The 18,438-nt window shown below is 35.3% G+C and overlaps 1 protein-coding gene across 1 annotated transcript in view; it reads right to left on the reverse strand.

Moving 5' to 3' along the window:
- The window catches only part of LOC113508520 (protein scalloped-like), a gene marked incomplete in the record, with an annotated part of 61,468 nt that overhangs the window by 2,989 nt on the left and 40,041 nt on the right, over positions 1-18,438 (reverse strand). Inside the window, 6 exon segments of the mRNA XM_026891606.1 lie at positions 862-1,096; positions 1,953-2,119; positions 3,324-3,401; positions 4,809-4,983; positions 5,520-5,560; positions 6,316-6,446. Of these exon segments, the coding sequence (XP_026747407.1) occupies positions 862-1,096; positions 1,953-2,119; positions 3,324-3,401; positions 4,809-4,983; positions 5,520-5,560; positions 6,316-6,446 (827 nt within the window).

Genomic DNA, 18,438 nt, shown 5'->3' on the forward strand with positions numbered 1-18,438 from the left:
CAAATGTTAACCTAATACCTATGTTTGCGCTTCGAACCGTGAAGAACGGTATTTAAACATGATTGCGTCTGTGCCCTACATAGATGTTAACGGCTACACTATACCCATTAAACATACCAATTGAATGCACTCCGCGTTTAATTATATCATGTTGCGCATTTTTTACAAAGCTATTTGTATTCTAAGCAAAACGCAATTAAAAATAAAGCCGGGTTTTCCATAGTGATGGCCTGAATATTAATTTTTGTAGACCGCAAAGGATAACTGGACTTGGGTTTTCCGTTGATTTAAGGTTTTTTTTCGTGTATATACTATACATAGATGTAAAGGTATTAGTTTCGTAGTGTTTTTTTTTTAATTTTATTTGTTTTTTGTTCCTCTTGGGTAATTTTGTAAGGACTGGGTAATTTTTGAAGGTGACTCTCATGTTGTATACTTTTTTAAATTTTGGCTGTTGTTCTTAAAGTTTTTAATTCCCTTTGACTGAAGCAGTATTTAAGTTATGAAGGGCACACCGAGGTACCGTCCAATGTAACTGAAGTTCAAAACATGTTATGTAATAGTCTAATTGAAATAAATGACTTGTTGTTTTTTTACCGGGATTCGCTTTAACTCGTTGTACAAAAAAAGTATAATTTCATACATGTTCATATTATTTTTTCTGCCATAATTATGGCGTAAGAAGTTACATTATATCCATCTATATCTAAGGTATATAATACTGGCTGCTCCCTTACTCCAAAGATGTCAGCTACCTCCAAACCAAATTTCATCAAAATCGGTCTAGCCGTTTAGTATTAAAACGTAACAAACCCACACACTCACATACTATACCATTAACAATATAAATATGATATTCACCTGTAATATAGTGAAGTTTTCTAACACGCTGTTCATCATATACTTCTCTGGTAGATGCTTGAGCTTGTGTATGAAGTTGACCATGTACTCGCACATCGGCGACCGGTGTATGCGGTACACGAAGCGGCCGCCTTCGAAGCGAGCGTATTCCGTCTCAACCTTCTCAACGACTTGCTTGCCGAACGAACATACTTTAGTACTACATGTTATTGTCATGTTCTCGTTGCTTTCGTACCTGGAAAAATTAAAAAGTATATAATTATGTGACGTTACATACTATGATGTTAGACTATATTTGTTTTGATCTGTTGACATTCTAGCGAAGGTAGAAATCAACGACTTTACTTCTAATGCGAGTTCATTCATTTTGGTAGAACTGATTTTGGCGTTCGAGCATCAAGAGGTAAATTCATAATTTATTAGGATAGATTATTGAGTAAAGTCGAATGTTTCTGTAGTTTATCTGGAGATATACTCATATTAATCATCATTTAAAGGTATTAATATGTGTTTCCAATGTTTGTGACACACAGTCCAAAATTTCAGAGTTACCCTTTGGACAGGATTCGGTCATAGTAACAAGCTAGTAAGAAAATGAGCTCACGCGCAGACCGCATGTGTGATACGTACATCATTATGAAAACATTATGTAAATTATCGTTGTTTACATCGATAAACTAACTGATTAAATTGTACATTGCGTCAGTTTACTTTTGAATTGAAATAAATAATAGTAATTTATTTAAGACTTCAATAAAATTACAAATTTTGATTTGATTTTATTGTTCTTCGTTAAGCTAACTGTGTAACAGTTCTAGGTACACTGAGTACTATTAAAATCAAACCACGACACCTAATCAGGATCATTTTGTGAGTGTCATTCTAAAATATAAGCAAGATAAATTTAGTTCTTTTATAGCGGAATAAATATCTATTAAATATAATATATGAGTATATAGAACGTGTACAGAAAGAGGTTTAAGGAGTGTGTGTTGCCTGTTGCCTTTTAGTGAGGAAACATTCTGTGAAGCCGTATTATTTTTACCTTTGGATACGAAACTCAAAAGACAGACATCAAAACAAATACTTACACACTAGTGACCCCGTAGAAGGCCCCCGGGTCGTCCAGGTTATTCGTGTTGAGGTCTGCCCAGAACTTCACCAGGAAGAACGCGTTCCGGGGACCCTTCTCATACAACTCCTTGAGGCCGCCTTTCTTCTCCGGGAATTTATCGTTTATCTGTTGTACGTCTACCGACTGTGGGACAAATGATAAAGTTAGTAAAACTGTTGACGAACAAATTGATAGTATTTAACTAGTAGAAATACATTAGGAGCAGTGTTGTACATTAGCTGTTCCATCAAACATGGAGCTGCCATATAAATATATTCTAGCGAACACAAAAATGGGGGTATAAAAAATGTGTGTTCGATTCTCAGACCTCTCCAATATGCACACAAAATTTCATGTGAATCGGTCTAGCCGTTTCGGAGGTTTATTACAAACACCGTAACACGGGAATTTTATATACTAGATTTAGATGTAGGATAGTGCTTTCATTCTATTAGATTAAGATAATTAATATTATTTGATTTAATTACAGTTCAGTTCAACTGACGACCCTCCACCGCGTAAGCTCATGATTAAGGACTCTTGTTGGGTCAGAAACTAGTCGGGCTATCCCGATAAATACTCGTGAGAAAACCGTTATGAATTAAATAAATAACACATTATTTTGTAAAGTATCTGTTCGGTTGTTTGTTTCAATGAAGGAATTAGGCTTATATAGCATTGTTAGTATATCTTATGACTTATGAGTAATCAGTAATCAAGGTAGATTTCTACTACCATTTGGTAATCGGAAGCCGATAAACAAATGGTTATCGGCGGGTGGGACGTTATCTATTGATAAGTGATATTATTGTGCAAATTACAATTTTGCATTAATACGTGTGTTTGTTACGTTTTGGTAATTCTCAAAGATAAAAATGGGTTAAAATATGCGTTTAACGGATATAGACTTGATATTGATATAAAGATAAATTTCAATGCTATCGAAAAAGGAAATTGTTATAAAGATATTAGGCAAAGGAAATGTAGCTTTAAAAATCTTACAATAAATTATGAAAATAGCTTAGAAAATAACTTTTTTCCCATAAATTTGATATTTTTTAAAACTCTCAATTTCTTTCACATGTACGGTAAAGCAGATCCTATCACGTTAAAGAAATACATAAATAATATCTACATATATGAATTCTATGAGTCAGATAACTATGTTCTGAGAGTGCTTAAAGCAAACATGTTGTCACTAACGAAAATAGACAAAACATTACATGTGTGTCTCCTTCCTACAACAGCTAACTTCATCCATTTCCACCCTCATTGTATGGGTACATAGTAATGAATAACTGGAGAAGGCGTTAGTTTCTTACCAAATTAATAAAAAAATAATATTTACCTCTAATAAAGGATCTGCATATGTTACTGAGCCACCTATGTGGACGAATAGATGTTGCGCTGGCGCCGAGCTGGGGTACTGAAAAAAAAGAACATGAATTTATAATCAATTCTGATAAAAGCTTCACCCACCGCGGTTAATTTAAGGATGGACAACAATACTATAATAACTCTAGTATCTATCTTTTAGCAAAAGGTATGATCTTCAGCTTTACTGAGCCAATCCATCGGTATTGACACATTATTTAATCACATCAAAGTCATTTATTCAAATTAGGCAACTAAGCAGCTCTTTTTAAAGATCAAAATACGACGAACAGCACCCAGCCCAATTCCACATTCGTTAAGATGGGATACACTCTCCAAACTTAAATGGAACGGATCGTCTACCACCACGTCTTAAAGTAATATGACTATTGGATATGGAAGCGTGACAACGTTATACAAGTAGAGCGCCATCTCTCTTCCAGTGCCGTATTATCCATAAGGATACTACGCACAAGGCACTTGAGGCCAGTGCCTAGGGGCCCACTATGACCCTATGACCAGGGGCCCACCACCAAAGTAGGAATCTAAAAAAAGGCTCGATAAATTTTTCACTGAATGAAAATAACTTGAACCAAGCGGAGCCCCACTCCATTGTTGCCTTGAGGCCTCGGGGCCTCTGGGCCCCTAGATCCGGCCCTGCTCTCTTCCTCTCCCTCGGTAAAATATTCCTATAAGACGTAGCATTAGGCTCGCAGAGGTGGTCAGAAGAGTACAAGATTAAGTACTTATTGTACTATCTGTATTGTTAAGTAGTATTATAGATACTTTATTATAGGTACTGTTATTGTCGTGATACAAATGTCAGTCGATAATAAAATGTGTGCCACCAAAGTTCAAGGTGCATTACTTTCAATGAACCTATTAAACAAATAGTATAGTTTTACTGTAGGTATTCTAAATACCATTTTATGTAACTGCTTGTCATGTTTTTTACTATGAATAGGAATCTATGTACATACCTATGGCCGGTGTTTATTCTAGTTACAAATTTGGAATATTTTCTTCAGATTTAGAAAGGTTGTACTGAAGACAAGATTTTTTGGTCATTGTATTAAAATTTTGAGTGCTGAGTACTATAAAAGAGTAGTATTTTATGCGTGATAGGTTAAAAAACTTTTTCGTCTGGTCATCGGTGAAAGAGGACATCTCGATGGAGTTTCTACCTCAGTCTCCTTTATGTTCTTCACATACATACTTTATAAGCTCGTATAGCCGTAGTACTGACAAGTACTCATATTTACAAGGCTGATAGACATAGAATTCTCTAACTAGAGCCTATCATCATCATTTATCTCCAGAATAAAATTAGTTTCTAAAAATAAATAATTGAGAACCATCTGCTGCTTTGGGAAAGTCAAAAATGGAAAGTAAGTACTGGAAATTTCGATCCCAGAAAACCCTTAGACAAAAACCCGTTCTCTCAAGCCCAGCTACATACCGTGTCAGGATCCCTGGGATGCTCGACGAAGGCGGAGAACTCGACCAGCCGCAGCTTGTGCGTGGCGATGGCGCGTCCCTCCCACGGCGGCGGCGGCGCCACGTCCGTGCCCGTGGGGACGCCCACGCCGCCCACCGGGACGCCCTTGTAGCCCGCGCCAGGGAACGGCTTCACGCTGGAACAAGTAGCAGGGGAGCCTTAGGAAATTGTAACTCTGAAGTGGGGTCTACCGCTATCTCATAAGAAAAAGGGGACACTTAGAAAAAGGTCACTGGGAAGTGAGCCCTACTGCTATCTCATAAGCAAGACGGGACACTTAGGAAAAGGTCACTGGGAAGTGGGACTACAATTTTCTTAAGATAGGACTGTTGCAGTCGTGGAGGCATCCTTCTTTCTCAAGTGAAAATTTATTTTCTTAACGTGTTGGTAAGGATAACACTGAAACAATGTTTGACGGAGACGTACAATTATTCGTCCACGCCTCTTTTTTTTCTGAATTGTCCAGTAGAAAGTTCAAGATATCTTAATTTTTGGAAACTTTGATCACCATATTTCTCTACTTGTTGAAAGCTGAGCTGAATATTTTGGAACTGGTGAGTATCGTGCACTTTGAGTTCTATGATTGTTTCCTATTATTACACAAAGTAAAAAGTATTTTTGCTGGTGCACGTTGCAGGCTAGTTGAGTTTTCTGAGTGTTCAGGATACTTACTCTTGTGACGGTCCAGCTTGTAGACCCGGTTGCCAAAATTGCTGTAATAATTACAAAACTTTGTTAATAACATTATAACTACAGCTATAAATATTATAAGCTTCATGTTATTAATTATGCTCAAGTTGTTAAATATACTACACACATAATCACTTGAAGCATTATTGATGTGAAAACATGGAGACGATTTGTTTATTTCAATGTTTTGTGCCGCAAAAGTGAAAGACAAAATATTATTCTTCCTAACAATATTATTGAGCATTTTCCAATAAGGTTTTAGTCCAGTCCAATAACCAGTCAATTATTTGTAGTACGAGAGAAAAAGAAACAAAAATTGTGAGTAAAGCAATTTCAGTATTCGATTGGTGTTATTGTTGCCTATTCTTTACTTAATACGTGCAATTTGGCAACATGCCTAAATATTGAAGCAACACAATTGGAAGGCGATTTAGTTTGTTTTTACAAGTAACACAAAGGCATGCCTTTTGCAAGTTGAGTACCGTATGGTGGTACGCTGGGTGTGGTAAACCTGCTACGATCTGTGCGCTAGATAGTGAGCTCATTGACTGCATGGCCTTTTCTTTCATCACTCCACCGTCCTAAACGCCATTCATATTTTTAATTTAATTATAACCTCTAATTTAACGCACAGGGCACTGGCTAGAAATGTTTCTAACTTCAAGCTTTTCAAAAATTGAATATGATTTTCTTTTTTAACCAAAGAGTTTTTATTTGTGTTTGCAAAATAAATAAGTTATACAATAAGAGTTATTAAAGTATTGTTGTGTAGGCTTACCACTTTGAGTTTGGCCTGTATTTCCCGTAGTTTCCGTCTAGCTAGCACCTGTATGTGGGATGAGACTTGTTTTTCTCGTGCGCGTCTTTCTGTTCTGAGTTTTATATACCTTGCTATCAACTCGTTCCTTCCTGTAACACAAAATAATTGTTGTTTAACAAATCGAATAAACTGTAGGTTCTTAAGTTAATAGTTAAAGTTTAGCGTAGCTTTAAGTGAGCAGTTTGTAAGATGAGAATTAACACGCTTCCTTATTATCAAGTTCGTAGTTACGTACGAGTTTAACCCATAAAACTTTACATCATGTTTTTCTGTTCATACTGATAATATTTAAAAAAATAATGCGTGTCACTAAAGCTACTACTGAATAAAGACCCAAACGTCCCCATTAAAATAACAAAGAGTTATTTCATTTAAGTAATAAAGGGGTTAAAACATGTGCCAATCGCCCGCGGAATATTTAGCATAGTTGTTTCAGACAAACGGGCTGTGTGCAATGCAATGCTGGGCTCTGCCGATCCTGTTATGAAACAATTTTCAAAATATTTTGAATAGCTATTTTCAATCATTGAAACTGCAGCGAAACAGGAATGCGGGGTGGATCGTCCGTAGTCAGTGCGAGCTGGCATTGTTAAATAATTTTCAGCTGGTATAACACTGAATAACAATGATAAATATTTTGAATATAATATTTCCTCTATGAAACATATAAATTTTAACAAACAATATTTTTTGTGTCAACAAACTACTGCCCACAGTTGACCCGCGGCAGAACAAAGGCCTCAACCATACAAAAGAAATACACATTTATCTATACATATAATAAAATTGTAGAAAAGTGAAAACTGTACATTGAATATTTTTAAAAAAGAATAATTGCAGCGTGGTCTACGAACGATTCCGATGCCGAAAATATGATTTTTAGAATTCTTGTCTGTTTGTCTGTTTGTCTGTTTGTCTGTTTGTCTGTATGTATGTCCGGAAAGATCTCGGAAAGTACTGGATAGATTTGATTCAAATTTTCAGAGAATATCAACAAGAGGTCCGGTCAACATACTTTTTACTTATTATCTCGCTTTTCGTTACAGGGGGTGAGAAGGAGCCTTTTATACCTATACACAAATATCAAATTATCGCATAAACTACTGAATATATTTCGTTCAAATTTTGCATGAAGCTTATCGTACACATGATACAACAAATATACAAAAACCATAACGCTACTATGCAGGGGGCATGAGCAGTAAAGTTTTAAATTTTTAGACTCACCCGTAACATCGTGTAATACAATTATGAAGTGTATTTTCACCCCATTGAGTTGTAGGCAGCACGGTCATCAATTTACTCAAAAAACATCACGCTATTTATCTTAAGACTTTTGACAGAGCAATAATATATTTTTTCGAAAAGTAAATCATTTTCACAAAATCAGTCATTTTATTCTCTTTCAAGTCTAATGTAGACCTAGCGCGACAATAATTAAAATAAAAGAAACATAAACTATTAGTACTTTTATTATTATTCTTTTGATGCAAATGTTACTTCGTAATCGGTACATTCTTGAAACAAAGGAACTTAAATTATTTTTATTTTTATTGGTGTACTAAAATTACTCAAGTTCAAATGTGGAATGCCGTAATATGATTTTGTGTTTATTTACGATAGGTGTATATACCTATGTCTTTAGCTCGGTAATGTTGGCGATGCTACTTCAAGATAAAAGAATTCGTAGTGACACTCAACCCAAAGTTGCATGTAGTTCACATTGATCTCATCTATAATTATGCATAACAATAAATTACTGAACGACACAGTTAATTATATTACCTTGGTTCATCTGTAACAACTAGCAACAAAAATATAAACTTTCAAACAAAAAAAAGCCTTTCAAACAATGAAATAAAGTTTTCTTAAATTTGCAACATTACATAAGCCAAAAGTATTTCGGATAGAAAAGCCCAGAAAACTTGCATAAAAACTTCATAATAGGTATGCAATGTGAAAGATCTATAAGACCAAAGCTATCAATGAATAAGAGCGTCCGCTAGAAGGTTTTTGACATTACGTATCTATTGATAAAACAATGTCTACTGATACCTGGGATTTTTCAATATTTTAACGATTTGATTGGTCTACATCCGCCATTACAGAGACGCACACGTGGCCTTTCCAAAGATTCCTTTAACAATTTATTGTAATCTCTACTTATTTAAATTTTCTTCTATCGTAGCCTGGTAAACACAGGGGAAGGAACGAGACTGAATGAGTTTTTGAGATCCCAAAGCTAAGCCGACGAGGATTAGAAACATATTTTTGGAAATTTCTCCAATAAGGCTGATAATAGCGTGTAGCTATCAGCACTTGCATCCGTCACACAATGTCTGGAAAATTCATTTTGGCTGTCGGTATCGACAGCGTAACCTCATAACCAACCTCATGTAGTCTTTATTTAAGTTCCATTTATGCAGTAGGGATGACGGTATTTTACTTCAATGATCGTCAGGTAGGTTAACGAATAAAATACGTGTTTTTTCTTTGTAAATTGGTACAGTAAATAGAACTCATGCGCATGAAGTCACTTTTATGTTCATATTTTGCTTTGTCGTAACATCACAAATTAGATATATCTATACTTTAGATTTTTGTCATTGTCAATTTAAAAAAAGGGTGTCTGATATATATTTTTTCACGCTATTTATTTATCAGCAATTTAAAGGCAAATCATGATCAAAACACCAGGGGGCCAAGATAACACGTTTAACAACTTTTTTTTTTGGAAATATTCCAAATGTTTGTGAGGAAGATCAGTTTTAAATATTAAGAGGACAATTAAACATAACGTGTTTCAGGAAAGCGTTTATCTGGGCGCAATTTTGCAAAATCTTATATCTTATACACTATGTAACATCCACAGTTACCGAGCCCGACTCTCACTTCACCAGCTCCGTCCACAAAAATAATTTGACATCTTATTTAGATCGTCAGAAAACATCGTGTGTGAAAATAACAACTGTCTGGCTATCACTGTTCTGAGAAACAGCCAGTGACAGACAGACGAACGGACACCGGGGCCTTCAGTAATATGGTTCTGGTTTACCTCTTTGGTTACAGTACAATAATAATTTTATGATACCTCATAATCCGTCTAACAATTTCAGGTGTAGGCCGGCCAAAGAACAGACGTGCTCGAAAATCATAACCCACCCAGCTAGAAAATGGAAACCCTCGAACATTTTAGCATAAAACATTTTTAGCAGAAGTGCTAAGACTGAGTTATACCTTACCATACTTGCACCCCCCCCCCATTTTTAAACGGCTCGATTTGTCGATCAATGTCAAACTTAACGAACACTCGCACATAATTCACGTTTAAATTAAAATTGTACAATTCGTTCGGAAGCTATGATGTCACAGACAGACGGGCAGGCAGGCAGATATGTCAAAGTTATAAGCCCCTCTTTTTGGGATTAAATAAGAAAAAGTCATTAAAACAGCTGTGAAATATTTGACACCAGGATAGTATCGTAAACGATGAAATGTGTTTGATTCAAACATTTGATAGTCTTTGGGCCGCTCAAGATTCATTATAATTTAGAAAAAAAAGCAAGCTTAAAATGTAAAAAAAACTGTTTCATTTTCAATATCGCATTACATTTTTGCGATGATAGTTATTATTAAACTTCATAGTTTTTCACATCTTGAAAATCACGCAGACGAAGTCGCGGGCAACAGCTAGTCACTAATATAACAGATACGTTCATTCACTACGCATTACAAGTTGCAGGCACACTGCTTCATAAACATCGTTTCCTTCTCCTAATGTCATAATCTCCAATCAGCCAATATTTACAAAACTCGAAAAGTAACTTCCAAACAGACATCAATACAAGATGTGCTCTACAAATGGAACTTTCGTCATTGAGTAAAATGGCGATCAGGTAACTCTTACTTAAAAACCACTTACAAAAATGTTAAGCATCATCCTATCAAAAGACTCGTTCTATTTAGGGTTTATTGAAACAATTGTTTAAGTACAAAGTTAATTTAATATATTTAAGGAGAGTCAAATAAATCACCTGTGACAAGTCATCATTATCACCCTGTTGGATGTCACATAAAAAGTGACAGCCAAAAAGTATTCCTATATTTCCTATTCACAAATGAACAAATCGAGTTCACATCCCAAACTACATTTCGTAACAAAATTTTAATATAGAGTGTGCATTAATTTGTGGACACGATAGAGATAGAGAGACCCGGTCAGAGCAAAGTAAATTGAAATCTCATTGAATTCGGGGAATGCGATGGCGACGAGAGCCGGCTGGTGCGAATTTAATTAACCCCTTGCTTGGTCGTTGAGGCGAGTGCGTATACGTACTCAACTATTTGTACGTGTATTGATTAACACTACGGTTTCGCCAATAGGCCTGAGTTGCAGATTTTGTTTTTTTTTTTTTGTATTCTGTTGCACACAATCTTTGGTCTTTGTGTGGTATTGGTTTTAGAAAAATAAGTTGCTTTATTTTTCGTACTATACTGGAGTTTCTTAATATTTCTTATATTAATTATTAAAAAAAAAGTAATAAGATGGTTATTGTATTAATGTTATTTATAAAATAATTGATTTCGCATAAAACTTTGGTCTGTATTAACAGTCTCTTCTGTAACACCGTCAAAACTATATAATCAAACCAATCTTTTAATCTGTCTGCTTTTTATATCTCTAAGCAATTTCGATAAGGCAGTAGGTAATAATAATATGCCTACGGTATTGTATGAATAAAAAATTGTGTCTAAAGAGGAAAATAACATTTCAAACTATCAAGGAAATCAGAACAACTTAATACCATATTTTTATAATAACTATCGTGAGACTGATTAATTTTTAAATGATGTAACGGTTTACTCACGCGTATTTATCGGGGTAGCCCGACTAGTTTCGGACCCAACCGGAGTCCTTAATAAATACCAATTAAGTAAAAGTAAATTGACGTAGATTTTCCATCTGAATCTATTTATGTACATACTTATATGTCATCGGCGACCGAAGCGTTTATCTTTTGTTTAAGGAAACTGTCATTTCAGTAAACGTGCCAAATGTTTGGTTAGCATGTGTCATAATTTATTACGGGAGTCGATCAAAAATTCTCGGAAAACGTAAGTCTAACTGCACAAATAGTGTTATTCATTACTTTAATATAATTTAGCTACCGCTCTTTTTCTTTCATATCTTATCCATTATAAAATTAAATCTTATGATTCCTTATTTGTTGGGTTTTAATATCGGACGACATAATATATTGCCGGAGTTCTCAATAAAATAGACTTATTGGAAGTAACACTATCCGAACTGCAAGCTAACGACACTGAAATTGATGTAATCTGCCTCACTGAAACTTTTATACGCCAGGGGTCTGAAAATAACCTTATACTTAAAAATTTTAAATTAGTCTCAGCTTACTCTAGACCTCACCAACGACGAGGTGGAACATGCATACTTGTCAAAAAAGACCTGGATACAAAACTTTTAAATATAAAGATCAAGCCCTTGCCATACCATTTTGAATACTGTACAATAGAAATAACTTCTTTAAAATTATTTATCATTTGTTTATATCGTACACCCAATTCAAACATAAAAATTTTCTTAGATAATTTAAATCTCCTTTTGAAAAACATCGTGAAAAAAAATAGAAATGTAATAATATGTGGTGACTGGAACTTAGACTGTATTAAGGCTGATAAGCATTTTAAAGAATTAGAATCCATTTTATACAATTACAATCTTCAAATCACATTAAAAAACCAACTCGAAAACTCTCCTGCATCGACCTTATTGCTAGCAACTTGTCCAATGTAGAACCACAAATTCACTACTTAGCTTTATCGGATCATGAAACAGGACAAAGCGTTTCTTTTGAATTACCTACATTTAAAAGCAAGCAAACTAAATCGTTCTGGTTTGAAAAAAGACGAGATCTTAGTGAAGACAATATTAAAATTTTTATAAATTACATTTCAGCTTTATCTTTTTCAGAGATTTACATTTTAGATGATACCAATGCGGCTTTTAATTATTTTCACGACTTACTGACCCTCTTTTATAATTTATGCTTCCCTGTACTAAGAGTTAAAATATTAAACAAACCACAAAAAAATAAATGGATCACAAAAGGTATAAAAGTAAGCAGTATTGTTAAAAGACGTTTATACCTCCAACATCGTTTAACACCTATAAATAAAAGGCAACACATGAGTATCTACAAAAGGTATTCAAAAACCCTTAAACGATGCATGTTAGAAGCACAAAAGTCTATAAATACTCAATACATAGTAAAATCAAAAAATAAATGCAAGGCGGCTTGGAAAATAATTAAAATACTACTAAGGACCAAGATATCTCGAACGACATAGATTTAATAACACTTAATAAAATGACTTATACAGAACCCGACGTAATTGCCGACAATTTTAATAGATTTTTCATTGACACCACAAACAAATACATTGACTCCTGCCCGACTAACTACAATGACTACAAACCAACGTTACCTAATTTAGCAAACACCATTTACCTAAGTCCTACTACAGATACTGATATATATAAAACTATCCATTCATTAAATTCCACTAATTCTACAGGATTTGATGATATCAGTACTATGATATTAAAAAAGTGCGCAAAATTTTTGGTCGCCTCCCATTTCTCATATCATAAATATGTCTTTTAACAAAGGACAATTTCCAACAAGGTTAAAGTTTTCTATCGTCAAAACCTTTATACAAAAAAGGAGATAGAACCGATATGAATAATTACCGCCCAATAACATTAATTCCGGTACTTTCCAAAATTTTTGAAAAAATTATGCACGAAAAACTATATTCATTTTTAACTAATTTTAATATTTTAGAAAAACAACAATTTGGGTTTCGGAAAAAACAAAAATACTACATTAGCATGTTTTAATTTACTTCAATTTGTTACTACTAGCTTAGACCGTAAAATTCCCGTAACTTCTTTATTTTTAGATATGACCAAAGCCTTTGATTTTGTGAACCATAAATTATTACTTTTTAAACTACACCGATACGGAATCAGAGGAAACGCGCTGGAATGGTTAGAAAGCTATCTAACCAATCGGCAGCAATGCGTAGAATTTAAAAAATTTGAGAAGCAAGAAAAGACTTTGTATCGATCCCCATATATTTTCAATAATTGCGGTGTGCCACAAGGTAGCATATTAGGACCCTTGTTGTTTTTGATATACATAAATGATATACCCAATGTAACTTCACATAATTGTATTTTATATGCCGATGATACTACTATTAGTATTCAATCTCGTTCTCAAAACCTATTACAGTACCAAGAGGAAATTAATAATACGTTAAATAACATTATAGAATGGTTGAAATTAAATAATTTACATATTAATTATTAATAAAACAAAAATGATCCAGTTTCAAACATACAATAGCAAAAATTCCCAAATTCAAGTAAAATATAAAAATGATAGTATCGAAGAAGTTGATAACACTAAGTTTTTAGGTATTATAATAGACAAAAACTGTAATTGAAAGCGCATATTGACGGTCTTTGTACAAAAATAGATAGATTTGTTTTTGTTCTCTATAAGATATTAAACGTGGCCGGAATTGAAGCAGCCATGTGCGCTTACCATGGATATGTTTCCTCAGTCCTCCGTTATGGCATAATAATATGGGGTAATTCTGTAGATACTATTAGAATATTTCGCGCCCAAAAAAGATGTATCAGAACATTATGTAGAGCACAACAACTAGATAGCTGTGTCCCACTTTTTTAAAAACTTAATATTTTACCTCTCCCAGCTCTATATATATTTGAAATTTGTGTCTTTGTTTTATAAATATCCCTATCTATTTGATAAACATAATGATATGGTTTCTAGGCCAAGTAGAAGAATACACAAATTGTATATACCTCAACAGAGACTGCATTTGTTTTCCTCCAATGTTTTTTGTATGGCTATTCGTATTTTACAACAAGCTACCTGATTATTTTAAATCTTTAAAATTTACTATATTTAAGGCAAAACTTTTTCAACTATTAAATGAAAAATGTTATTATTCAATAGATGACTATTTAAATGACAAACTGTGACCTTTTAGCTTATATGACATGTACCAATTCTGTTTTTTTTTTTTATTTCTTTTTAATTTTACTTTTTGTATTGTTACTAAAACCCCGTTTGCGATATGACATTTTTCTATTTTCATTCTAGACTTAATAATATTTGGACGCTGGGAAACAGTAGAATATTATGGACTTTATTTTATGTAACACCTGTTGTAACAATATTCTTCCAAATAAACAAATTATTATTATTATTATTATTAATATTGGGTGTGCAATCGATAAATGCATCGAGGACGATTGTTTGATTCGCGAGATATGATAGCAGATAAGGGCTCCGTTTTCGAAGTTACAAGTTCTGAGAAAGATTATGGTATCGTCAAAACCAGTACTATCGGGTTTAGAATATTGGTATCAGGTGCAGGAAAATAATATTGTTTTTGATCCTTTTTGGAAGACTGTACCTGGTTTCTATGTATCTACATTTTTTTTTAATTGTAAGAAAGTGTATTTACGAAATTTTATTTATTTTATTTTCATTACTCATTTAGTCTTATATTCAAATCCTTATAAAATTCGCTATACGAATTATAAATTATGATAGCGCGACCACCGTAGCCACTGTAGGGTTAAACTAAATGGAAGATAAAAGCTCAGATCTTGGGAAACACTCTTCAAGACTGTTAAGTCAAATTCTTGAAATTACTTCGAAATTATGGCACCGTCGTAAACTTTTCACGGCGGGTGTTAAGCTAAAATTAGTAAGTGTGGCCACTCTAACAAATTGCTGTTAGCACGAATTAGTAAAGTGAATATACACGCCGTATGTTATTCGTTGCAAGCGTAACTTCCACTAGTGACATACGCGGCCGCGAATTGAGCATTAAGAGTGCTTTCACCCGAAACGTCGTGTGCATCCTTCTATAAATAGTGCGGTGCAGAGAAGGATCAACTCGAAACGTTTCTATTCCACACTGAATAGAAAAACAAGAGATCATTATTTATTAGTTCGTTAGTTGGCTAATTTGGTCCATTGCCAGCGCGACGCGGCCACGCTCTCGCTCGCGCAGTGCGAGGAATTGTGCGTGCGCTCACATGCTCCAATTATGAATATTAACTATTTTCTTTTTGAACAAGTATTTGTTGTTACTATCTTTTATTTATAATTAACTGGATTGTTTACACACATTTTCACCTTCTGAATTATAAGTTGGACGTATTATAACGTTGTTTGTGGATTTCGCTGCGTTCATCTTATTTATACCCGGGGCCTTTTGAAAAGTAATTTATTCGACAACTGGGGAGATATTGGAGATCCATCAGAAATACATTAACGTCGTACCTGAGGCATGACTCCGCGATTGTTTTCGCTTAAAGAGCTTTATGCCCACAAAATATATTTCCATTAATAAGTCCAACCAAATAGGACTACCTACATCCATTTTCATACTAATCTGAACCGCGTTAAGCGACTATAAAGGTCGCATTAGGACTGTTATTAAATCGAATAACGCTCTAATTTAAAGTATTTAAAGCTCATAACTAAATATTAAAAGCATAATTTATAGACCTATTTACCATAATTTAAGCTAATTACCAATCGCTACCCCAATAATTTACACCCTACTTTGGGTATTTCATTGCAGTAGATATTATCTAAGACATTTAAGTGCTACTAACAATGTGTTGGTAGTATATTACCATAATAATTATTCAACTTGGGATTGAAAACATAGGGATGAGGACGGTTCGTCAAAAAATAAAGACGTTTGAATGACAAAGACTGAGCAAAAGATATTGGACTTTGTACATGGGCGTCGTAGCAGAATTTCACGCTGACCCAAACAGGAGTTATGCGGAGCAAATCCTCGCGGAAAGGGTTGAGTTGCGACAGGTCTAAGGAGGATTTCTTGGGAGACAATCGGGAGTTATGCCCGAAGCGGGCGGGGCGCTAAACAACGGGCGCGGGCGGCCCGCCCCTTCTTTATATTTTCTTACTGCGTTCGCCGCCTAGCGGCGCGGCCGGGCCCCTTACACGCTCGCTCGCTCACTAATTGCGCATTCTTCGCATAGTTTAGCCCTCCCGACGAACCCCTCGCCTACCACCCCCGGACCACGTGAAGCCGTGCGCCGACGAAACTTTCATACTCCCAGGATATTGAGCGGTTTTGAATGTCTTAACTCACGAACGTGCCGCCAGCAAAGCTGAGCACTAGCTTTGTTGGCAAACTGTTCAAACTAGTCTACACATGCCGCGTAAGCTAGCCGAGCTAACTCTCCCAACACGTGCAACTGTGACACCCGCCGCCGCCGACGGCGCACTCAACTCACTAATGTAATAACGGATCCTGATATCTCAATACAGCCGGAGAGACGAACTTCTAATATTGAGATCTAATAAACAGGAATTCTCAGATGACTTATACATCAACACTGAGAAATTGATTTAAAGACGCCTTTCGTCGGCACATCCAGTGACGATCTATACATATCTAACACAGGTAAAAAATAAACAAGTTAAAATGTAGGCTAAAAATAGAAAGTCATTTCCAAAATAAGTTTAACTGCTCGACAAACAAATTAATATAATACTTGTACCCCTCAAAGAATGCTGGATTATTGCAGCACATGACGATCAGGCAAAACAGTGTCCCGTGGAACGGCTCGGCATAGGGTGAGGGTGGTACAAGCGGACAAGGGTGACGCACTTTTACGTAGATTAAGCGGGACGACACGTCCTCGAGTAATGTGGTCATATATTGTCCGGGCGACGCGACGCGTGTCCGCAATTATTATCCACACAGATAGCCATTATCAACATCTTTTGCACATAGTAATAACAGTCCGAGTTACTTGTTTACAAATAGAACTTCGCCACTGTGACAATGATTGCTCATTTCAATTCAGGACTCTTTTAAATCATTTCATTCTTCTTTTATAGTGACATAGGGACATTTACAATTCTATAAACGTAGTGTAATAAATTATATTTCATTTAAAATGTTAATTTACTACTTCAAAGCATATCATAAGCCTAAAGATGTCGGGCATTTCCCTAATTTCCGCTTCCGCAATTTGAACCGTAAGATTTGAAGTAATTTAAACATCGCATTTCTTCACGCCTATTAAATCACTTAAGGTGGACACATCGCTTGTGGTAAATTTGTTTAGCAATTCCATTTGGCACCGCGACGAGGCTGAGCGGGCAGTCCTTTAATTAAAACCGGGACGTATAATGTTGAGCGCTTGACGCAAACTTAATGTGCGTCCGGCGGCGTTGTAATGGCACCGCCACCCTCTGATAATTGTCCTATGTCAATTCTGCTCCATAGCACCCGTAATATTACTTTTCGGAAAAGGACTTCATGTAAACTATTCTACCCAACGGGTTAACAAATAGGTCTAGTGCTCTTGATAAACTATTTTATTAAAAATATTATTCTTTGTATCTCTGTAAAAAGCGGACTGCGGTACCCGACAGTACACCGACATGCTGAAGAAGTCTTAACAACTATAAAACACTAAAGCTACACAAACTGTTTCCCCGGCAGTTAATTTACTAGAGGCAAAACGTTGCTTTTATGTAGCAATCGTCACGTTCGCGTTAACGAGCTTTCTAAGTTAACAATGTAACGTGAAAAAATTCGCTCCTGCCTCCCCTTTCATGAAACAGAGCTTTCATTTTAATAATCGAGACTTATTGAGTACAAGTTGGGTTAATTTGGAAATATTTTTACTGTGGGTAATTTATTATTTGGGGCATATCGCGCATTCATGACTGACTAATTATAAATGATGTGTAGCAGTTAGCTCATATGTGCTGTGGTGGAACGTGGAACAAAAGCCACGCGACATCATAATATGGGTTTCTTCGAATTGGCGACATGGTCCGATCAAGAGAGATAATAATTGTCGGTTCACGTCTTTCCGCGGAATCCCATTGCGCAAACGGCTTTGTCGGCTTACTTCAATAGGTACTACAGTGGCTTTTGTCTCGTGCCATATCC

Source organism: Trichoplusia ni, chromosome 2 (assembly GCF_003590095.1).
Source record: "Trichoplusia ni isolate ovarian cell line Hi5 chromosome 2, tn1, whole genome shotgun sequence".
In the NCBI taxonomy this organism is placed as follows: domain Eukaryota; kingdom Metazoa; phylum Arthropoda; class Insecta; order Lepidoptera; family Noctuidae; genus Trichoplusia; species Trichoplusia ni.